We start from the raw sequence: 24,284 nt of genomic DNA, 5'->3' as shown, positions 1-24,284 counted from the left end.
TGCTCATGCAAAGTTTTTATTTTTGTTGTGCAATTTTTCATTACACTCAGCAAGAGTCGCTTTCTGTTGACATTAAAACATGCAGCAAGACTTCCTCTTTCTTTCAACAAACAATACAGAAGTAGGGATTACTGCAGGGTAAACCCTGAGCTACCCAGGCCCCACCCCTCTTGGGCTAGATTTCAAAACCAAGAGAGAATAACCCAGAAATAAAAACCTTTATGGCAACACATACTGTACGCACACAATACTGAATGGGAGTAATGTTCCCTTCCAACCAGGTGCCATGCCTACTGCAGCAAATGGCCTGCTGCGCACAGAATTCACCCACGCTGTAGAGTCTTCCACTGCCTAATCTGAGATGGGATTAAATTAAACAAACAGTCACCTCAGAAGGGTTTGCTAAGGTTACTAATATACCAGAAGCACAGAATATTTTTGGCTACCCACGTGGTGTGGGAATGACTGTCCAGTCCAGCTCTCGCCTCTTTTGGCTGCACGTGAATGACACAGTGTCTGATGCCCCTTAACAGCTGGCCATAGAGCAGCACTACAGCCCTGTGGGCAGGGGGAAGAAATGGGGTTATCAAGTTAGCATGTGCTAACAATGAGAAACGGGAAAGGAGATAATTGTGATACAGAGCGAAGTGACACTTCCTGTCAGCTCCTTGTAGAGCTCTGGGGATTGAGAGGGTGCCCTGGGAAGTATTTGCTGCCAAGATGTTAGACAAGGGTTGTACAGTTCTTCACTGAAATAAGCAGGAGATAGGAAGTGCCAGCTTGTGCTTGCCACATTCTCCAGCTCTCTGGGGGCTAGGAGAGGGTGGAGAGTAGCAGAACCTGTTCTCACAGCTCAGGCCATGGGGGAAAGTCGCTGCACCTGAAATCTCCCAGCCTAAAGCAGGGTTCTGGGCTTGCTGGAGATACTCAAAACTCAGGTTTCTGAGCCCCTACAGGGATGCGATCACAGGCTAGGGAGGGGAAGAAGTTAAGGGTGAGGGAGAGACTCTCCCCATCCCCACTCCCGTTGGTACTGAGTCTGAAATCCCTGCCTGGGATGGGCAAGAACTGCTCCATCAGACATCTGGGGCAGGAGAGGGGGCAGTGAGAAAGGATCTGTTATAAACAGCAGGAATTAGGAGACAAACTGATTTTGTGCTGTCTTCTGAAACCAGCGTGAAGTGAGTCAGGGCGAAAGCAGGTTTAAGTTCTTAATCATACAGAATAATTGTCATACAATTAAATATCTGAAGAGGGAACAAGAGGGATGGGGAAGGGTGTTAGACCATCAAACCTGGGCAGGAGCCTGCAGGCAGGTTGGGAAGCTCCGCGGACCAGGAAGTCATCTGTTTGGCCCAGGGGGAACGAGCTATGTCACTTCAAGACGTCATCTCTAGAGCAGCTGAGGCAGGTGGTTACAGCCGCATGCCCTGTCTTTGTTAAACGAAGTTATGCTCTTTGGGTTGTGGGGCAAAAGGGTTATGAGACAAGGGATAATAAGTCACTGAAGTCTGAATCCTTCTCCTCCAGGCCCCACCCTCCCCACCCCAAAGATATCCATGCAGATTTCTGCGGAGGAAAGAGTTGATGGTGACAGGGAAGGAGGGGACGGGGTTTAACGTAGGTCCTCCTCTTCGCCCTGGATGGTTTTCTTGATACGGAGGAGCATGGTGGTAAGCCACTGGTCCAGCCGTGAGATGGTATCGTACTCCTTTACCTGGAAGGTCAGGGAGAGAATCAGAATGAGTGACCTACCACACAGCAGTATTCACCTGGTTTTAAGGTTTTTAACCATCAGAGGAGTGAAGTTTTGGAATAGCCTTCCAAGGGAAGCAGTGGGGGCAAAAGATCTATCTGGTTTTAAGATTCTACTTGATAAGTTTATGGAGGAGATGGTATGATGGGATAATGGGATTTTGGTAAGTAATCGATTTTTAAATATTCAGGGTAAATAGGCCAAATCCCCTGAGATGGGATATTAGATGGATGGGATCTGAGTTACCCAGGAAAGAATTTTCTGTAGTATCTGGCTGGTGAATCTTGCCCATATGCTCAGGGTTTAGCTGATTGCCATATTTGGGGTCGGGAAGGAATTTTCCTCCAGGGCAGATTGGAGAGGCCCTGGAGGTTTTTCGCCTTCCTCTGTAGCATGGGGCATGGTTGGCTTGAGGGAGGCTTCTCTGCTCCTTGAAGTCTTTAAACCATGATTTAAGGACTTCAATAGCTCAGACATGGGTGAGGTTTTTCATAGGAGTGGGTGGCCTGCGCTGTGCAGAAGGTCGGACTAGATGATCAGAATGGTCCCTTCTGACCTTAGTATCTATGAAACCTGGAGGCTAGTTAGCACTACGGAGCAGGAAACAGACCATTGCACTCAATACACTTTGGAGCCTGGGATTTCTACAAGAAAAATCCACTCATGGTAAAACCCAGCTTCTCTTCCCTATGTTCTCCTTAGTCCTTAATGTTTCTAGGTGCCATGTTTTTAACCCAACTGGTGTTCTGAAAATTTAAAATTTCCCCTCCTCATCCCCCCACCCCCAAAAGTAAACCCACATGTAGCTTGTTGTGGGCTGATCTGCAGAAGTGCCACGCTCGTAAGACTCCTGATGAAGCCAATATGTGTCAGCACAGTTTGCAGCTCATAACAGGAGCCTGGACAAAGAAGTCATGGCTCCCCAGGTGGGTGGAGGGGAAAGAGCAAATTAGTAACAGCCCTACAGAGAAGTTAGGCAGAATAACTGCCCAATCCATTAGTCTGTACCAAGGAAGGGACAGGAGCCCTACTGCCTGGTAATTTACAGCAAGATGGGACTAAGTCTTTGAGAACACACTGTAGTGAGCAATCCACTACCAACCCTGGGACTGGCTAGCACAGCGATCACACAAGGCACGCTGAGCCTTCTTGATTCTGACAAGAACTCCTCGCACCCACATTTGCAATTGCTACATTTGCTTCCCAAGCAGACACTTCACACCAGTCTCTCTCCGGTGCTGAGCTGCATTAGATGCTTCCCTCCCCACTGCACTTACAGAGTCAGTGTAGCTGTCAATGTTCTGTTCTTCATGAGCTTCCAGCAACTTCTGTGGGGGGGCGGGGGGGAAGAGGAATAAGGATCAGCACAAATCTGGACTAATTTCTACACATGGCAGGAACTCCCAGTAACCTGCTGCACCTCTGATGCTTAAGCTAAGTCACAGGTACAAGCAGAGACTCTGTAGCTAAACCAGCCATTTTTAACGGGAAAATCTAACTGACAGGCATCTCCAGCTGAACAGTTGGCCTGTGTATCAGGGTTGGATCTGGCATTTTAAGCACAATAGTTGATTAAAGCAACAGTTTTAGAGCACTGTCTGTAGGAGGGTAGGAGCTGCCCTAGCAATTCACACCAGTCCAGTACTCACTCTGCAAAAATCCCAGTTCCGGAATAGCCAGCCCACAGGGAAAGAGAACTAGTCCAGGGGCCTTTCACAATCCACCTGGGGCATTGGTACCCTCCTACTTCCTTGTCACTTAGCAATATGCCAATTCAACAGGCTTCCTGCACACTGGCTTCATAATCAAGCGATGGGTTCTCACAGGGGTCATGAATAGAGCAGGATGGCTCCTCACCTTGCTAAAGGCAGGAATGGATTTTGGTATTGGACATCTGGAATAGAGAGCTAGGGATTCTAAATGACTGGACCAATAGAAGAGCACCACATGCTCCTCAGACCAGCAGCTCTCAACCAGGGGTCCAGGGCCCCCTGTGGGGGCCATGAGCAGGTTTCAGACAGTCTGCCAAGCAGCGCTAGCATTAAACTCACTGGGACCCAGGGCAGAAAGCTGAAGCCCCACCATGCAGGGCTGAAGCCAAAGCCTGAGCAACTTGGCTTTGCAGGGCCCCCCCATGGCATGGGGCCCTGAGCAACTGCCCTGCTTGCTATCCCCTAACACTGGCCCTGGCTTTTATATGCAGAAAAACAGTTGTGGCACAAGTGGGCTTTTTTACAGAATGTTCGGGGGGCCCTCAAAGAAAAAGGTTGAGGACCCCTGCCTTAGGCCATTAGAAGAGTCCTATCAATGTTAGTGGAGGAGTAATTTCACTCTAGATTTGCAGAGAGTTTGATTTTAAACTTCCCCATCTGGCCATTTCTCGTACAGGTTCCTCTCCCACGGCACAATATTCCGCTTCTATATTGGGGAAGGAGGGGGGAGACCCATGCTCAAATGCACCAGAGATTCTAAGGTCTGAGCCACCAGGCAGCGCAAGGACAATAAGGAGGAGTCACTCACTTTAACCAGTTTGCACTCCCTGGAGTCCGAGAAGGCTGGGAACATCTCTTCGTATTTCTGTATGGCCAGCTGGAAAGACAGAGGAGTGAGAGCACAGCCTGGGGCTTGAGTAACTGCTCACAAAGGGAGCAGGGGAACTAGACTGCTTAGAGGCTCCTTGGGTCAGGACTTTGATGGGTTTTTACAGAAGGTCACTCCAGTAGCAACAGAGCTTTCCCACCCCAGCTTCAGTGCAGGCCCCTCTATGGGCTACCCTTGCTTGAGGCCTTTAAACGGACCAATGAGATGCTGGTGAGAGGGGTGTTTTCCCATTTTTGGGAGCAGGCCCTTCAGCCCCCAGCCTCATGCCCCACTCAGTAGCACAGTGGCAGCTCTGCAGCACCAGACCAACCTTTGCGTTGAGCATGTCAATGCAGAAGTGGCAGAGGGCCGCCTTGAAGAAATACTCCTTAGCGCTGTACTTCAGCAGGGGACTGTCCATCGCATTAGTGCCCACCTGCAAGGCACCAAAGTGATCAGATTCCTACTGAGGGACAAATATTTGAGTGCCCGTCCAGGATGTACATGGAGCAGGGGGACACCCCATCTGAATCCTTGTCCTCTACTCTAGGACAGGAGCAGCTAGCTTCCTGTACACACCCGCTGCCTCAAAACACCCAGCCCTGCCACCGCAGGGATCCAAAGGTGAGGTTGCAATTGGATCTCCGCAGACCCACAGTGTCTCCCCAGGAAAGGGAAAGGAAGGGAGACACCACGAGGGGTCTCTTGTGGGATGACAGAGCAAACACACCTGCTCTTTAAACACAATTAAGAGTGCCAGACCTGCTCGTAGATCTCAATGGCTTTCTGGTACTGCTCCAGCTGGGCTGCATAAGTGGCCACTTTCAGTAAACATTTGTTGGCAGAGCTGCAAAGAAACAAAAGTGTCAAGAAACAGGCCGATGGCGTTGTCCCGAAGGCTGCGCTCCTCGCTGTCCATTTGTGAGGATTGTGACGTGCGCTCCCTTTCTGAGGAAAGAGCACTTAGCATTAAGTGAAAGATGGCACTGTCTCAGATACACTCAACCAACCATACAAATGCAGTTTGCTTTTTTGCCCCCCAAGTAGCAGGAGACCCCAGGATCCCTCCTTTAGCACATGCCTTGTTACTGTTACAAAGGAGAGCTTTCTACACCAGTGAACTGTGGTGTAGGGTCCAGCCCACAGGCTGACTACACAGGATCAAGCAGCCTCTTTAGGCGTGTTCTGTTGATCTGCCACTGGGCCCAAGTGCATAAGAGTTTTCTCAGTATCATTATGCCACTAAAGAGAGAGGGGAAATGAGTAGTGTCTGCGTCGTACCCTTTACAGCAACAATCACCACAGTCAAGTCCTTTCTAAAAGCTCAGCCACAAACCCAGCTGTGCACCAGAGTGGGGAAGCAAGGAGGCATAAGGAACCCACTTTTACTCCCATGTGAGTGACCTGCAATGCCAGAGCCTGTGCAGCAGGACAGCAGTTCTAGCTGGGCTACTACTCACTCAGAGAGGCAGGAAGAGCCTTAGCTCTACTGCCATCATGCATGAGCTAGCAAGCTGTACCAGTGAAGGGGTGATTCAAGCAGAGCAAGGGGAAAGACAGGATTGTGACCCAGTCTCAACCAGCTCCTGGGCTGGCATAGCTACATGCTACCCCTTATTTGGGCTGGATGGTATGGTTACAATACCACCTTAGGGGAGCTGTGCTGGCATGGCCACCCGTATGCCTACAGAGCACAGGCATTAATGCATGGCTGCTATGCTGCTCAGCCATGTTCTACAGCAGGAGGAGGCAAAGCAGCAATTGATTTACCTGTTGGACTCTTCCCCTTTGTAGTAATCAGCAGCTTGCTCATAATGGGCTATCGCCTAGAAAGAACACAACACATTGTGACAGCTCCCCAGGCAGTTCGCTGGCAGCACTAGCAGAATTGAGAGACCAGACCACCTCCTCCTGAGGACAGCGCCACACACCAAAACTGCATAGAGAATCCTACACACAAAATCCACCCACACCTTCAGCCAGCAGCACTGCCATCTGCGAGGCAAACTCCAGAATGCAGGGCCTGAGCCGAGAGGTATTGACCACCACCCAGCAACAGAGTCCAGGTTCACAGAGGGAGCCCGTGGCTGGAGCCTCACTAGAGCCTAGAACTTCCATCCTCATCAAGCACTCCTGCAGTAGCGGCCCCAACCAAGACGGGCACTGCATGAACACACAGAGTCCCTGCCTGAGAGAGATTACACAATCTAAACAGACCACAAAAATGGTCATCACCCTCGCACACACACAAATGGGGACCAGAGGCCCAAAGATTAACAGACTCTGGGCATAGCATGCAGGAAGACTTTGGTGGAGGCAGGAACTGACCCCAGGTCTCTCCAGTCCCCATTCAGTGCCTTAACCACAAGGCCATCCTTCCTCATCTTATCTGACCTAGATCCATTAGACATAGTAAACTGGTTTGTAGCTTTCTCCGAGTCAGTACTGCGAGACTGCCAAGGGACCATAGCCCACCACCCCCGTGACAGCCCCAGCACTATGGATTTTCCTCCCATCAAACTCCCAAGTAGAATTTTACAAGACACCCCCCCAGCCTGGTTGTGACGTTGCTCTCCATATGCTTTATGGAAATATGCCTATGAATATGATACAACTGGAATATGCTTTATGCTAAATACTCCTTGTATGGTATCATTAGAAAGCTTGTAATCTGAGTGTTCATCCTATTTGTTTGCATGTATTTCTGTACGGAGTTGGAAAAAGAAGATATAAACTTGTATTACTGATGTAAACATTAAGTGTGCTTCAGAATCAATGAACTGTGAATGGGTTTATTTACCTGCAAGCCTTCCTATGTATGTGTGGGCCAGCCCCTGGGTAATGAAGAATGAAGTGTCTCATTGACATGTGACCATGCCATCTGATACTGAAATACATCTTAAATCTTGTACTTTTTCATTTAGAAGGAGGGGTGGGGGTCAAGCACAGACAAAAGATCCCAACCTTGTGCCAAAGCTATAAAAGGGGGTGGAGCAGGACAAAGGGGGCTGCCAGTCATGAGAAAACCCCTGCTTACCACCTGAGATATCTGCTAGAACAAACAAGGACTGTACAAGGGGAAAGGACTGAGCCAAGACTAGGAAGGAGTCTAGTCTGTAAAAGAAGTTTATTGGAACATCTGAAGGTGAGATAATACCTGTAATCAGTTTCTTAATGTATTAGGCTTAGACTTGCGTGTTTTTGCTTTATTTTGCTTGGTGACTTACTTTGTTCTGTCTGTTATTACTTGAAACCACTTAAATCCTACTTTTTGTATTTAATAAAATCACTGTTATTAATGAACCCAGAGTAAGTGATTAATACCTGAGGGAGCCAACAGCTGTGCATCTCTTTCTATCAGTGTTATAGAGGGCAGACAATTTATGAGTTTACCCTGTATAAGCTTTATACAGAGTAAAACGGATTTGGATCCCATTGAGGAACTGGGTGTCTGGGTGCTGGAGACAGGTAACCTGCTGAGCTGTTTTCAGTTAAGTATGCAGCTTTGGGGGTGTGGCCCAGACCCTGGGTCTGTGTTGCAGCAGGCTGGCGTGTCTGACTCAACAAGGCAGGGTTCTGGAGTCCCAAGCTAGCAGGGAAAACGGGCTCAGAGGTAATTTCAGCACATCAGGTGACAGTCACAAGGGGATCTCTGTGACCGAACCTGTCACACCGGTTTTGTCAAAATTGTGCCAGTTTAACTTATGGAGCAATTTAAACCAGTGCCAAAGGCCATTAGACTCATTTCCTTGACACCAAGGGTATTTTGGTTTCACTTAAATCAAAGCGAAACAGGTTTAAGCTAAACTGAAAAAAGCCAAAGTAACTGTTCTCACAGGTCTAATTTACACAGCGCCAGTTTGTGTGTGGGCAACCCTACAGAATCCCAGAGGCAGCAGCAGACATTCTCCCTCACAAGGAAGAAAGTTATTTCTCCTGGAGAGCATCTGGTGAATCATCTATTCTCATAAAACAGGAGGAGTGATCTTAGGAGCATACAACTGGCATCAACTGCTCCCCTGGTTCTCAGACACACACATTGGCCACATGCGTTAACCTTTAATCAATTGCAACACAAGCTATGCCAAGTGTCTGCAGAGATTTTTTGCTAGTTCTTTGACAGCATCTGCATTCCAAGCACCTGCTATTTGTTCCAGCTTGTGAATTTTTAGTTTTGCTTCTGTTTATAAACATAACTGTGTCCTGCCCAAGGGGAGGCTTACGAGACCCAATTCTCCACTGCCCAGCAACTTGCGCAGTCATTTACACAGGCATGGAGCGCTGCCATTCTGATTGGCTGAAGTGTTTTCCACCCATGTTACACTGGTGAGTGACCACAAGGTGCAGGGCAATAGACAACCTGGCCCTACCAGATCCAGCTTAAGGCCAGCTGGGACCATCTAATATGACCTCAAAATGCATCACCAGTTGCCAGAGCTCCACCTGGGTCTAACCTCAGGACCTATGGATACCCAAGGCAAGACCCATACCCCTCAGCTACCAAGCCATTGGCATCCACCCACAATCTCACACTTTTGATATTGACTGGTACCAGCAGCTTCAGAGGAAAGAGCAAAAAAAAACAATGAACAATTATAACAACCTGCTACAAAAACCCTGCAAGGGGATTTATATCCCTAATTACCAAGAAATTACTCTAACAGTGGGTGTTCTCATTAGCCATGAATGTGTCTAACAGGATTCAAATGCAGGATTAAGCTCAAGTCCTTGCAAGGCTGCACACCCCAGACACAGCAACATCATCAGGCCCATCACAGGAGACTGTTTGCATTTAATCTATTTCTAGATAAGAGAGCTACAAGGTAGACAGATTCCCTCCTCTCCCCCAGCATCCTCAGGACTTACCTTTTCTATATCCACCAGCTCCGTCTCATAGATCTCCGCTATCGATATGTGATGCTTGGCAGCGATGGTGAATCGGCCCTGGAAGAAGAGGGGAAAATTAACGTACGTCCACCTACTGAACAGTGTCAGCTCCTGTGTCTTTTCGCTTGCACTACACTTGCAGCGGGGAGGATGCACTGGCAAACTGCAGGGATGTGTATGATAATTCCCCACTGAGTTCTTTGAATTGCACCACAGTGCGTATAAACACACCTGCCATGGCAGCCAATTCTGAAGTCACTACAAACCCTTCTTTTGAGTCCAATACTGACTTCATTCAGCTGGCAAAACTGCTCAATTCGATCCACACACTGGTCAATACACAGGCTGAATTATATCTAGGGTGCCCATTCACTGCTGTACCCAAGTGCTAGGCTGTCAGGCAGAGGCACACTTTGCTTCTCCCTCAACTTGGCCAAGAACACAGTGGCTGAATCACTGACTCTTCCAAGAAGTTTCGTGGTCCCTTTAGGGACCACAAGTAGTCAGGGTCTTGAGCTGACATCTGATCTGGCTGACAGCACTTCCAGAAGTACAGCACTACAGGGTTGAGAACCCAGGGAAGAGCGCCAGCTACTGGATCACCCTCCCATCTGCAGCAGCCCAGAAGCAAAGAGAAAGTTCTGTAGTTTGGTCCGCAGACATGGCGGGACAGACTTACCATGTCTGTGTAGATCTCAATAGCTCTGATCAAACAGTTAATGGCCTCTGTTTAAAAAAACAAAAAAAAACTTTTTTTAGCATAGGAGCTTAGAGAAATAAAGCCATTCAGTAACTCTTCTGACCTGCCTAAAAATGATGAAAACCAGGTGTGTGTTTCTAGCACAACCCCTCCACAGAGATCAATAGCCACTCAAAAGCTGCTGAGGCTGCAAACCTCCAGGGAATTGAGAGCAGCCAAGAGGTGGGTACCATAGCTGGAAGGGGCCTGCAGAGGAGCTAAAGAATCAACGAAGATTCTCTCTAGTGGTGTTATTTGATCCCCTGCACCCCAATGTCTCATGCAGCTGTTGTCCAGACCAATCCAGCAAAAGAAAGTCTCGGGGGCCAGAGCACAAGACTGCAATGAGTGAGGGGATCAGGAAACTGCCACTGACTTGGCTAGGATGGTAGATATTACCAAGCATACAAGAATCCTGCAGTCATCGACCAGACGCTGCCTGCGAGGAAGCCAACAGCTTAAGCTTTAGGAGCTTTTGTGCATTGTACCCTTAACATTTACAATACTGTAGCACTTCCAGGCCCCTTGGGCAGTCTAAAGGGACAAGACAACAAAAGGGCAGGTGGGAGGGGGAAGTGACTGGCCAAAGATCCCACAGCAGGTCAGTGGCAGAGCCAGGAGCAGAGCTGACATGGCTGGACACTCAGCACAGTGCCCTCTCCTCCAGACCACGCTGCCGCTCTACAACCGTGAAAAGACTGAGTTGAAAGATGTGCACAAGCTACTAGTTTATTCGCCCTAAACGACAAGCCTTGTTCAAGGTTAAGGACAGTCACATGCAAACCTCACCAGCACAGTCACTAAAATAAGAAAACAAGGCGCCTCCATAAGACTTTATGGCCCTGATCCTTCAACTGTCTCCATGCGAGTGAACCCCTGACATTTCCACAAAGCCTCACCAATTTCAGCTAAATCAGCGGTGGCCCCTGCAAGACTAGGATCTAAAGTTCAGAGTCCACTTGAAATAAAGCAGAGGGAATTCCCTGTTCTTCAGACAGGATCTTCCAGCCAAAAAAGATCTGCCAGGAGCTCATATGAACTAGGACACATGGCTTCCAAAGACAAGGCCACCAGCCTGCTCTGGGTAAATACCTCACCGTGCAGTGAGCAACACAAGATGGCTCCCTTCACTACTATATTTTGCTCTATTACAAGAGGAATTTCTCTCACCAACGTTCCCCAGAAAGATGTGGGAGGCTGTTTTTTCAGCATACAAATGCCAAGCTCTGACAGGCAAATTTTTCCTACTGTTCCCAAATGTCACTCGCATTGCTCCCTAGCAGGAAGCAGAATGGCTAAAAATCAGCCCTAGGATAAGCAGGTGCAGCTGCCTCTAAACCAATAGGTGTTGCACCTGCTGAATCTTAGACTGCATTTAGTCCTAGGGGCCTGGAAAGCTAATGCAGGTTGGGGGGAAGGAATAGAGACTGGTAGTAACATGAGACATGGATAGGGGTATCAATCAATAAATCAGGTCAAGTTCCATCCACAAGCATTTAATAGGGAGAACTACAAGTCCCACATGGACACATGGCTGGACATAGGAATCACTGGGTGAGCCTCTCTGGCCTGGGTTAGTCTAGTCTGATCTTCTGCATGTCATAGCAGTCCCTTCTGGCCTTCAAGTTATGAAAAATATTTCCCCAGTGCTGTGAACTCTGGCACCTGGCATCAGTGCCCAAGGCCATTTAAGCCTGCCAGACACATTTCCATCCTGTACATTGATTAAGGAGCTCTCTTCCCCTCTCCATAAACTTGGAAACTGTATCACAAGGAAGAAATAGCAGCTGCCCTCGTTTCTTCCCCAAGCTATGTCCAGCCAGGCCCCCAGTGCTGTCCCACAAAGCCAGGGATTAAGAGGGGAATTTGGGCTGGTAGATTTGGGGATTTTTTTCCTTTAATTGGGTTTGCCTGCATGTCTAGTTACTGAAACCTCCAACGCCCAGGGTTTACAGCCAGGTTCTTTGGAAAGAAAACATAGCTGCACCAGAGCCACATAACCAGGCTCTCTCCCTTCTAAAGGCAGGCCAGACTTGCTCTGCCTGTCCAGTCAGCTCACAGCAAAAATGCCACAATGCTAACCTCGACGTCCTGCTACAGGCTGGGGATGTTGATGCTCTGAGCATCAGAGTAGAGGGCATGCTCCTGCTCTTATGTTCCTGCTGGTGGACAAGGAACTGCTGTTGCAGAAATTGGTACACTAGTTACATGTGCAAAATTGTCCTTTTGCCTGGTGTAGAATATCCTTAGACAAACAAAGCTCATGTCTTCTTAAGGGAGCTCTGCCCGAGTAATGGGATTTAACAGAGAGGCAAAAAATAATCCTACTGATGAGAGGGAAAAAAAATACCACGAGCCCCACTGGAACTGGCTAAAATCCCTCCACCCACCATGCCCCATACCATCTCCCCCCCCACCCCCTCGCAAAAATTACACTGGAGAACAAACACTGGCTGCTCTGCAGAGAGCAGCATGGCTGGATAATCAGAACATAAATCTCCAAAAGATTAGGCAAATCCCCTAGAGGATTAAATTTGTCGTCTCCTCAGGTTACTTCATTATCTTTTCTCCAAAATCACCACCCAAGCGGATCTAACTGCATGTGCAAAACCCCAGCTCAGATAACCATGGTGTAAGTTATCACCCTGAAAGCACACAACTGCGAGTAGAATCCCTCTTGTTCTGGGCACTAAAAGTAGAGGGATGCAGGCACCACACACTGGTAACTGCTCTGGAGAGGCCTGCAGAGAGACCCACTGATGTCATGAGGAGTCCACAAGGGTCTGCTCCCACAGAACTGCTGACAGGATATATGCCCTTCATCAGCAGAAAGATGTAAAGAATAGTTAGTTCTAAGAACTCATTCAGTTCTCCGCTGCACAGGGAACATTTGTACAGAGCAATCTCTTAGAAGCTTAATTAGGAGACTTTACCCTTTTCTGCATGGCCACACAGCACATCTCTGTGGGCTGCCCAAGTACCTCATTTTCAGCTGCACGCCTTGCTGTTATCTCTTTTGATAAGGTTAACCAGTCACAAGAAGCTCCACACTAGAACTGAGTCCTAGGCTTCCTGTCTTTGCTGGTTAGGGTCACAACCAGTGTGACTGCCATCTGTGAAAGGAGGCACGCTCCCAGATGGTAGGTTAGATTTTATCGAGGTCCCCTACTGAGCAGGGTGGTATGCTGGCTGCATCCTAACCCACTAATCCACATCAGAGAGAGTGAAATTACAGCAGTCAGCACTGCAGAACATTCACTCCAGCACAATATTCCAGCTGCCCAGTTAACAGTCACATCTGCAGCTTCAGAGAAAGCCTCCACCAAGCACTCAGAGTCAGGACAGCAGGAGTAGTATACCTGGAAGCTATTGCAATATTCTAGTAATGGGTTTATCCCAGCACTATGCAGTTTTTTCCCCCCTCTCTCTCTCTCTCACACCCCCACCCCGCATCCCCCCTCACATGGATTGTGACCAGGGTGGTTCTCTTAGAACAGCAGCACAACACGACAGACAGGCTCTTCAGGTTGCACGAGGATTTCCACTGAAATAGAAATCCCAACGTGTAACTTGACAGGCACGCTGGCCAGTGGGGTTTACTCCCTCAGGCTGCAAGCCACATAAAAACATCCATGCTGGGTCAGACCAAAGGTCCATCTAGCCCAGTGTCCTGTCTTCTGACAGCAGCCAATGCCAGGTGCCCCAGAGGGAATGAACAGAACAGGGAATCATCAAGTGATCCATCCCGTTGCCTATTCCCCAGCTTCTGGCAAACAGAGGCTAGGGACACCATCCCTGCCCATCTTGGCTAATAGCCATTGATGGACCTATTGTCCATGGACTTATCTAGTTCTTCTTTGAACCCTGTTATGGTCTAGGCCTTCACAACATCCTCTGGTAAGGAGTTCCACAGGTTGACTGTGTTCTGGGTAAAGAAATGCTACCTTCTGCTTGTTTTAAACCTGCTGCCTATTAATTTCACTGGGTAACCCTAGTTCTTGTGTTACGAGGAGTAAATAACACTTCCTTCTTTACTTTCACGCAGGAAAGTGTATTGATCAACTTTTGGTGGTTAAGGGTGCAAATCAGAAAAAGAACATTTCCACAAAGGGGTCTGAAGTCTCTCTTTAACCCTCTTCATAGGGATCTATTGGCCATGATATACCTATGGCTGGAAGGTGGTGTGCAAGTACAGTACATGAATCCAGCTAAACATCCATTTTATATAGTCCCAGTTAATTGGTGCATTTTATGGAGTTAGTGAATCCTCACCATTGTACAAGAACAGACACAGGTGGAGTTACTCAGCCCTAGCAGACTCACAGCCTGCCAGTCTGTGGCAGAGCTTCAAAATGAACCCAGGAGGAGTCCTGATTCCCAGCCCCCCTGCTCTAACCCACTGCATCTCATCCCTCCCCCCAAGTCAGGAATAGACCCCAGGTGTCCTGACTCCCAGCGCTTCCACCGGAGCCACAGCAGAACCTAATCCTCAGAACCTGGAAAGCAGAAGAGGTGAGCAGCAGTGCTGACAACTTACCTTGTGGGTCAGCTTTCTTGAAGGCATTGCCAGCATCCACGAAGTTGGTGGCCGCATCATGCTTGCTCTGCAGCTGCAGATGGAGCTGTGCTGCCTGGCAGAAGGCGTTCCCTGCAGCTGGGAGAGAAACCAGGAGGGTGAAGAGCACAATCCCAGCCATTCCCGAGACGCCCGGGAGGGTCATTTCATAGGCACAGCTTCCTTTTCCCAAGTGTGCCAGATAGTGAGCTAAGGAACCCAACATGAAGGTGGAGTTGCACAATGGTCTTTGCCCGCACAGAGGGGCCGTGTTGCAATGCTTAGCCACTTCATACTCAAGCTCCAGGGAATCCCAGTTTAGTAGCAGCAGCAGCCTCTTACAGCTGCCCCCAGTTCACAGGGAAAACTGAGGGGAGGCAATCAGCAAGGTGCTGCTTAGAGAGCCCTTCCCCATGGAAGAGGCCATGGGGCTCGTTCTTATGCCAGGTGAGCGCCTAGCAAGCCTTGGGCCTGATTTTCAGAGTTGCTGATCCCCTGCAGAGCCCACTGGCTTCAGCAGGCATTCTGAGTACTCGGATCTCCCAGAGATCAAGCCACTGATGCAGCACAGTCCCTCCCCGCCGCCATATCGAAATGATGGACTCTGCTACTCGTGCTGCCACAGGCTAGTGGCACAAACTCGGCATTACTGCTCTGTCCTGCTGGGGGGCCCTACCCCTCCCCAAGCCCACCCAGCATGGCATGGTTAACAGAGACAGCAGCATCGGAACCGGTGTACGTACCGCTCCAGTTCTTGACCATTTTGAACATGTTTGCTGCTCGGGCGTAGATATCGCATGCTTCTTCTATCTTGGAGGAGCCCCTGAAAAACAAACCAACCAGACACCACATAAACACATCATGCTGGAAAGCCCCAGTGCTCTGCTCACATCACTGGAAACTCCAGTCCAGGGAATGTTTTCCCTCTTGGTAGCAGAAGGTCCCCTGCCCTACAAACAGCGGCTTCTCCATGGACACTAGCTAGGATGTTGGCCAAAGGAGCCCCTACCTCTCCAGGGTGCCAATTCAGGAGAGTTACCCCTCACGCCTTCCTGCCTCTGAACTCCGCCAACTCATTCCTGCAGCTGTGAATGCTAGACTCCCCCCACGGACAGGAAGGCTTCTCGGAGACCAGTCACTAAAAGCCCAAAAAACACCTCCAGAACCCTCTTGCTAGAGGGTCAATGAGAAGCAAGCCCTGGAGCCATTCCAGAGACCACCTGAAAGCTTTACAGAGTACCATGCACATGTGATATTCCAAGTGTTCAATGGGCCACCTTGCCAGTCTGTTCTCCAAAGACCATAAGAGCTGAGAGTAAGTGAGGCAGATACCCCATGGAAGCAGAGTCGTTTACACCAAGTAAAATGGGGTCAATGCTTCAGAGGGCTCAGCTAGTGGGGGAGGAAAGGAAAAACATGCGTCTTGAATGAAGCCATCAATTCAGCCCTCCTCCCAAATCTGTTCTCTGCTGCTAATCTAGCAAAACAGATGTTAGTGTGAGACAGCCATAAAAGCCACTGATGAACAACCACAGATCTTAAACCAGCTGCGTGGATCCTAGAAATAGCACATTCCCAAGTGGGGGGGGGGGGGTTCAGCTGCCAACTGCCAAGGCAGCCACAATGCCAGCCAAGATCAAGAAGCGACTTTCAGACTGCCCGTTAACCTCAGAGGGGAAGTTGCAAAGCTGGGGCAGAGTCAGCCTAAGATAAATCCTTCTATATTCAGGTATTGCAGCAAGCAGGCACAGTCCCCCCAGCTGCTGTTAGTTTTGCTAATGAACACATCCACCTATTGAAGTTACTGATTCTGACTAACCACCCTGGGACATGAGGTGACTGACAATCCAAGCTGCATCATGTCAGTGAATTTGGTTTTTGTTTTTGTTTTAAATTGGAAGATCAAAGAGTTTATGCTGCATTTTTCCCCCCTGTTCATAGCTCTGCAAAATTAGATGCTGGTAGCAGGGAGCTGTTTGCTGGCGCATCTAGCAAACAGAGAAATAAAGGCATGTTTCTATTGTCTCTCATCAGAGTGTCTCGGACTCAAAATCCCTGTATGCTATGCAAGTGTCACCCATTTTAAAGGTGGCAGAAACAGAGAAAGTTTGGTCTAACATCATAGCGAGACGGGGCTAAGCCAAGAAGAGGACCCAGTTACGCCATATCCCAACTCCTCTCTACCCGAATGTGTGGTTAGGACAAGTATTCTGCAGAAGTATTTCAAGTTTATCTTACAGACAATTTATATCCTGGGATACAGATTGTCAGCTGGCTTCGACCAGCATGCTTTTGTTTGCAATAAACACTCTGCTTTTACATTACAAGCAAGCATTCCCATGTCTCCCCCAAAGACCGGAGTTTCATTTCCATTTGAAAATTGCTTGCATATGGCATAGACAGACCTTGCCAAACTGCTGGTCAGAGCCAGCAAGCGTTTCCAGTAGTTGGAATCAGCTTGAGGGACAAAGTTATCCTTAAATCCTGAGTCCGTTTCCAAAAAGGGGCCAAAGCTAAAGGCTACATGGTTGCCATGGAACTCATTAACTGAATACAGGCAGCCCAATTCCCCATTGCCCTTTGTGTTCATTTACACCAAAGAAATGGTGAGTGTATTACACTGGTATTACACCATAATGGGATTGTATTAACCACCAGTGTTAAGTGAGTGTAAGTGGCAAGGTGCAGGGCAGTGGAGAATCTGGCCCATGGTTCCTAGCAAAAACAGGAAAGCAACTAACTAGCTAATCACCAACTTAGCTAAAGCTACTAACCTGGAAACGAGATTTTTCACAATATCTGAGGAGTTCACTATTTGGAAAACACCAAGGCAGTCCACTACCACTGCAAAGCCTAGCTCATGTTTACTCCCCTGAAATCAAACATTTCAATCCCAGCAGTCAGTTGGGCCCTCTATCCTGCCTAACTCGATAAAGAGAATCGATGCAATTTGTCCAGTTCTTTAAGTGGGCCCTTAAGAACTCAGGCCACCTAATGCAGTGTGGGTGGTGGCAATGGTTCATTGTGTGTCCTGGTCTCCTTCATCATGTTATTCCCTGATGCTATGCACAGGTGTCTGCCTTGCAGCAGTGCTGCATGTACAGTTTGTAAGGTGCTTTGGGATCCTTTGAACTGAAAAGCATCTATGGAAGTGCAAGGCTGGTGAAGGTTTCAGCCGTATCAAATGTACCTCTGTCACAAGGAATTCCAATGTTTTAGATCAGTGCTAGACAAAGAATATTTCCATTAAATATTTCAATGCACAAGGTTTTACCCTCCATACCCTCTGATGTTGGAGCCTCCAACTAGTACCAGAGCGTGAAGACCTTGACAGAGAAACTGATACGGTTTAGAGAGGACGGGTGACCTTGTGGTTAAGGCACTGGACTTTAACTCTGGAGACCTGGGTTCCATTCCCAGCTATGAAAAAGAATTCTTGGATGATCTACCAGGGCTTCTGCTTCAGCCTGTAAAACAGGGATAAAAATCCTTCCTTATTTCACAGAGTCCTTGTAAGGAGAAGTAATTAAAGAGGCAAACAAACTATACTGATAGATAGCAATGTCCAGCATCCAATAAGAGAATCACTATTGCTAGTTATGTCATTAAAGGAGACTGCTACAATGCTCTACAGAGAAAAGCAAAATTTAGACTGAGGTTCCAAACCAACAGCATGAGTGAGTCTGGATCAGCTTCCATATTTTATTTACAGATGCAAGTTTTAAGCATTTGACTAATGGCAAGCAGACAAGTTAAATCTGAGCAATATGTATTTGTAAGTAGTGAGATTTTGGGGAAGTACACCTTCTTCGCAGACAAGCTACCATAATCACCAAATGCCAATTAGCATTTAGCACAATGGCATCTGATGTTATGTACCAATGACTTGTTTAACATGAGTTGAAAGCATATCATTTATGATGCACACTAAAAACATCACTAGGGAATTTTAGTTGCTAAAAAATGTCCTAAAGGGTTTTCAGGGATAGATTTTTAAAGCCACCTAAGATTCAGAAACAAATCCCAATGACTTAACAGGGCTTGCCCGCCTAGATTCTTTGGGTTTGTTTTTTAAGTCCCCCTTCAACTTTATCTTTAACAGTGTCTCTTAAAAATAAAAGCTTTGTATATGTAAGTGCGTGTATATATACACTCAAAAACATTCTCGTCTATCTCAGTGTATCTTCCCTGTTCCGCTACTCTAAACTGCTTTTTGAGTATACATTTTGTAAGAGAAGAGCTGCACACAACAGTATTACTGTGTCACATGCCAGTATGAAATCCAGGCTCCTAGAACCAGGACATATTGTCTTTGAACGTTAGATTTAGCTGGCACAATGTGCTGCATTCTCACTTGTTACAGGCAAAGAATTTTAGGAGGCATAATTTAACAGCCTCTCTTGGAGTTTTCCATTTCCTATTTTATTATTAAGAATCATATTCTTGACATCAGCCACCTCCTCTCTCCTCTGGAAAGCCAGCCTGCCAGCTTCTCCCTCCCCCGCCCCCTGCTTTTATTTGTGCTGGTTAAGAAATCATTATCTATTGCAGCTCCCTGCTCTGGAGACCTTGGGAATCTAGTGGCCCCGATGAGAGAAAACAATGTGCCTTGAGTCACAAGAACCTTGTCATTTGCTCTTGTATGCCCTCCCCAAGCCCTGCCCCTCTAGCAGCTGCTGCTGCTGCTTCAGTTGAGAACCCAGCCTGCAGCACAATCAGATGCACAGCTAGGACAAGCTGCAGAGGCAAACTGAGCTCTCCCATAGGGCACAGGATTAAAGCCACTAGCTGTGGTAGCTTCCAGCTAACCCCATCACCCCCAGATGGGACTGCATTTTAAACCCCCTCCGCACCAACACACATGATTTAGCCACATGCAGCATCTGGCCACTCCACTGTCTCTCACACACACAGCTCACAGTCATTCCTATCTGCCCGGGAAAAACAATACAGGATTCTTCCCTATAGAACATCTCTAGCATCCAGTCTAGTTTCTAGATTCTCAAGCAGAGGTATTTCTGCAGTAAGGGATCTCATTGCCAGCGAGTTTTCCCTGATATTTATCTTTTATTTCCCCCCCTTTTTTTTTTTTTAAAATCAGTCCTATCCATTGCCCGAGTATCGCATTAAATTCCCCTCATTTATAGATGTGACACCCCTTAGTTCGAGGTTGTTTTGCCAAACGACACAGACCTGATCCTTCCCTCCAAATCCAGTTCCTCCTGACCATTTGATTATTGCTGTTCTCCTCAGACCTCCCTTCCAGTCAGTCATCTATGTCCCAGAACTGAACACAGCATCCCAGCTATGGAGTCACATGGGGGGGAGGGGAGAAGAAGAATCATCACATACCTTTCTCTAGTGACATGAAAAGGAGTACTTGTGGTACCTTTGAGACTAAAATTTATTTGAGCATAAGCTTTCGTGAGCTACAGCTCACTTCATCGGATGGCAAGTACTCTTTCTTTTTGCAAATACAGACTAACACGGCTGCTACTCTGAAATCTAGTGACATGCTGGCTCTGCAGCACACAGCTTCAAAATTTGCATCAGCCTTTTCTTTGGCAACCCTAGCACATTTCAAGCTCATATCTAATTTGACGCTCACTGTCACCCCTCAATCAGTCAGCCATTACCTCTTCCTCAAGTCATGGTAAGCCACTGAGTACTCTCCTAACATGCACTTCACTTCACTTACAGAGGATCTTAAGGGTACGTGTACACTAAAAGCACTACAGCAGCAGAGCTGCAGCAACACTAGTGTAGACACTTTTTACAGCAACAGGAGAGAGTTTTCTATTAGGATAGTAAATCTACCCCATCAGAAGAATTCTTCTGTCCATCTAGTGGCATCTATACCAGAGTTTAGAGTGGCTTAATTACATCTCTCGAGGTATGAATTTTTCACATCCCTAATTGATGCAGATTGGTCAACCTAAGTTTTAGGTATACACCAGGCCTAAGTCACAACCACCATCTTAGGAGACACACAGGGGTCTGAACAAAACCTCCAGAGCTAAAAGAGTGAGCTGCGACAGCTTGAGCTAGAGCACCACGCTTCCCCGGCTGGAGCTGTAACAGACTCCTATCCTCCACAGATTGGGCAGAGAGGGATCTAAGGAGGATTTGAGATGATGCAAACTGATGAAAAAAATATTTCCATCAATAACTGAAATTTGCAGATAGGCAAAGAAAGAAAAAAGTGATGCTTGAGAAAATATTAGTTTGATTTAAGGATATTTATTTTGGAGAGTTTGACATGTGATGTTCACAATTTGTGGTTTAAGGTTTACAAAGCTTTAGTTTTTTGAATATACAGTCATTAAATGATTAGTCTCCCCCCCCCAGTTTCCTGCAACTATGAAATTTAAATTGATTACATTGAAAAAAATACTTGAAATCAATCAACATTATAAAACAATCAAGTTCTGCCAAGCGTACCTATGCTGCACACTCCACACTGTGTTACATCTATACATGAACATCGCATCTATTGAACATAAATCAGTTAAAAGACAGTCGTTTAAAGTATCCACGCAGGGGTCATTACTTTAGAACTAGTTCAGCCAATCTAAACTGATAACATTTACCTATGCAAGCTAAACCAATGTAATCCAGGCATAAACCACTTGAGGAGCATCCACATACGAAGTTGCATCAGGTCAACATCACATCACTTTATTTCAGTGGAGCCTCAACCATGGACCAGGACCTCCTGGTGCTAGGTGCTCTACAAACATGGAAAAAAAGGACTTTCCTGCCCCAAACAGCTTCCAGTCCAAGTAGTTAAACTGGCACAACTATGTGTTTAGACCAGGCCTTGCAGTCTTTTCTGCCTATGTCCTCAGCTTCTGCAGCCACACACTCCATCCAGACCGCAATGTGCTACTGTGCTAGCCTTGCATGTCGTCCAAGTTTAGCAATATTTGCTTGTTCTGAGTCACTCCCCTAATGGATTGTCTACACTAGGGGAAAACACCAAGATACCAAGTACAGGTCATCACCAGAGGTAGCGAGACAGAAGCCACTGTGTAGATGAGGCTCATGCCTGCACCCTCCAATTCCTTCCACCCGCCCCCACCCACCTTGATACATTACTGGTCCCAGTTTCACCAGAACAGGCTCAGCCCTCCTGGGAGGTGGGGGGGAGCTGTGGAGACAAATCTAGGCTGACTCCCCCCTGCCCCCAGCTCAGCAGATCAGGGTGGGCTAGCACTAGAGCACTGCAAGCCTGGAGGTGGGGTGGGGGGAATTTGGCTGGGGGGGGGGGGACAGGAGAAACACTCCCCCGCTCTCCCCTTAGAGACCAGTGCCATCCCCCAGCAGAGGCCCGAGGAGGAAGGGAGTCACCTCTGCAGGGCTCCTAGAGAGGGAGGCTCCTAGTTCTGGGGTCACAGAGTCTGTTTCGGATATTCCCTGCAGCCCAGCCCCCTTCACCAGCCTGCCCCGCCGCCCCCGAGACTCGCCCTCCCCCCCCACGGGGGCCCCCCCCGAGACTCGCCCTCCCCCCCCACGGGGGCCCCCCCCGAGACTCGCCCTCCCCCCCCACGGGGGCCCCCCCGAGACTCGCCCTCCCCCCCCACGGGGGCCCCCCCGAGACTCGCCCTCCCCCCCCACGGGGGGCCCCCCCGAGACTCGCCCTCCCCCCCCACGGGGGGCCCCCAGCCGGCGGACTCACCCGAAGAGCCCCGCGAAGAAGGACTGGGAGCCGCGGACCTTCCTGTCGGCCTCGGCCAGGAGCTGCAGCGCCTCCTTCTCCTTCCCGGCCGGGTCCATGGCGGCGGCGGCGGCGGCGGGGAGGGGGGGGGGTTGGCGGAGGGAGAAGCCGCTGCCGCGAGCGCCGCGCCCCGTCACGTGAGGGGGGGGGGAAGCCTGGCGCCCGCCCTCTTGTCACGTGACGGGAGGGGGGAAGCCCCGCCCCCTGCCTCGGCTCCCGCGCCACGTGAGCCGGGAGCCGCCGGCCCGGTCACGTGACGCGGGCGGCCGCGGTCCCTGGGGAAGGCCGCTGCAGAGCCTCCCCGTTGGCCGGCGTCCCGAGGAGGTGCCCTACGGCGGTGCCGGGGCCAGGCTCGCGCCTGTGGCGAGACGCCCCTGAAGAGCGTGAGGTAGCCCTAGGTTCCTGTAGCGAGAAGCCGCTGTAGAAGTCCCGACACAGAGTGGGGCAACTTTAGGCTCCTCTGGAGAGAAGCCCCGCTAAAGGCTCCTGCACAGTGTATCGAACCACGGGCTGTTATGGGGAGAAGCTCCTATAACGGTCCGCTTGGAGCGCGAAATAACCTTTGGCATCGATGCAGCCCATACGGCTGTACTAGTCCCCGTAGCCAGCAAGACAGAACATCAGAACGGCCAGACCGGGTCAGCCCGAAGGTCCATCCAGCCCAGCGTCCTGTCTTCCCACACTGGCCAGTGCCGGGTGCCCCAGAGGGAATGAACAGAACAAGGAATCATCAGGTGATCCATCCACGGTCACCCACTCCCAGCTTCTGGCAAACAGACGCTAGGGACACCATCCCTGCCCATCCCGGCTAATAGCTATTCATGGACCCGTCCTCCATGAATTTATCTACTTCTTTTTTGAACCCTGTTATAGTCTTGGCCTTCACAACATCCTCTGGCAAGGAGTTCCACAGGTTGACTGTGCATTGTGTGAAAATATACTTCCTTTGGTTTGTTTTAAACCTGCTGCCTATTAATTTCATTGGGTGTCCCCTAGTTCGTGTGTTATGAGGAGTAAATCACCCTTCCTTCTTTACTTTCTCCACACCAGTCATGATTTTATAGACCTCTACCATATCCCCCCTTAGTTGTCTTTTTTTCCAAGGTGAAAAGTCCCTGTCTTATTCATCTCTCCTCATACAGCAGCCATTCCATACCCCTAATAATTTTTATTGTCCTTTTCTGAACCTTTTTCCATTCCAATCTATCTTTTTTGAGATGGGGTGACCACATCTGCACGCACAATTCAAGACATGGGCGTACCATGGATTTATATAGAGGCAATATGATATTTTCTCTTATTATCTATCACTCTTTTAATGATTCCCAACATCCTGTTCGCTTTTTTTGACTGCTGCTGCACATTGAGTGGATATATGTGTAGTTGGGATTATGTTTTCCAATGTGCATTACTTTGCACTTATCAACACTGAATTTCATCTGCCATTTTGTTGCCCAGTCATCCAGCTTTGACAGATCCTTTTGTAGCTCTTTGCAGTCTGCTTGGGACTTAGTTATCTTGAGTAGTTTTGCATCATCTGAAAATTTTGCCACCTCACTGTTTACCCCTTTTTCCAGATCATTTATGAACATGTTAAATAGATAACCTTAGGCTTCCATGGAGAGAAGCTCTTATAATAGTCCACATATAACTTGAGATATCCTTTAGGTTTCTATGCAGAGAAACCCCTACAGAGGTCACTCTAAAGAGCCTTAGATTCTTGTGCAGAGGGAGGGACCCTTAAAGAGAGAAAGACACCCCTTGCCCCAATATAGGCATTCACACATCTAAATACCTTTACTCCCTCTTGCACCTAGATAGATACACATATCATTTGTATTTATGTGCAGGGGCATATATGGTTATGCAGATAATCTATATGCAACATATCTATATATAGTGTGTGTGAAGGAATGTAGGTACTAAACTGAGAGTGCCAGAAAGTGCCAAAGGGAGCAGGGAAGTGGGAGGGTTGGGACAAAAGGACTTCAGTGAATGGATTGTGCTGTCTGATCACTTGTCTGTTTGTTGGAAGTTTTCCCCCTTTTTT

At 48.4% G+C, this 24,284-nt stretch overlaps 1 protein-coding gene across 2 annotated transcripts; it reads right to left on the bottom strand.

The window, feature by feature from the left end:
* NAPA (NSF attachment protein alpha) lies at positions 1-22,525 on the bottom strand. 2 transcript variants are annotated; one of them, XR_006276759.1, is made up of 11 exons: positions 22,196-22,411; positions 15,261-15,340; positions 14,500-14,616; positions 9,903-9,949; positions 9,203-9,280; positions 6,107-6,162; positions 5,099-5,183; positions 4,668-4,772; positions 4,277-4,345; positions 2,330-3,084; positions 1-1,772 (listed from the first exon to the last, which is right to left on the bottom strand). XR_006276759.1 is itself a non-coding variant. In XM_038381862.2 (11 exons), exons 1-11 carry the CDS (start codon positions 22,291-22,293, stop codon positions 1,616-1,618), a joined length of 888 nt encoding a protein of 295 aa, XP_038237790.1. In that variant the 5' UTR covers positions 22,294-22,525; the 3' UTR covers positions 1-1,615. The 2 variants fall into 2 exon arrangements, 1 of the variants encoding a protein (XP_038237790.1); XM_038381862.2 differs by having other exon boundaries at positions 1-1,717; positions 3,034-3,084; positions 22,196-22,525.
* Positions 22,526-24,284: the final 1,759 nt, after the last annotated feature.

Source organism: Dermochelys coriacea, chromosome 23, assembly GCF_009764565.3.
Source record: "Dermochelys coriacea isolate rDerCor1 chromosome 23, rDerCor1.pri.v4, whole genome shotgun sequence".
Classification (NCBI taxonomy): domain Eukaryota; kingdom Metazoa; phylum Chordata; order Testudines; family Dermochelyidae; genus Dermochelys; species Dermochelys coriacea.
The sequence above is the reverse complement of the archived record's forward strand: the minus strand, read 5'-3'. Positions and strand labels throughout refer to the sequence as shown.

Coding starts and splice junctions, on each gene's coding strand:
- NAPA (XM_038381862.2), bottom strand. CDS start 22,293: ATGGACCCGGCCGGGAAGGAGAAGGAGGCGCTGCAGCTCCTGGCCGAG. Junction 9,281..9,902: donor TTGAGATCTACACAGACATG/GTAAGTCTGTCC, acceptor CTCTTCTTCCAG/GGCCGATTCACCATCGCTGC. Junction 6,163..9,202: donor AGCTGGTGGATATAGAAAAG/GTAAGTCCTGAG, acceptor TGTTCTTTCTAG/GCGATAGCCCATTATGAGCA.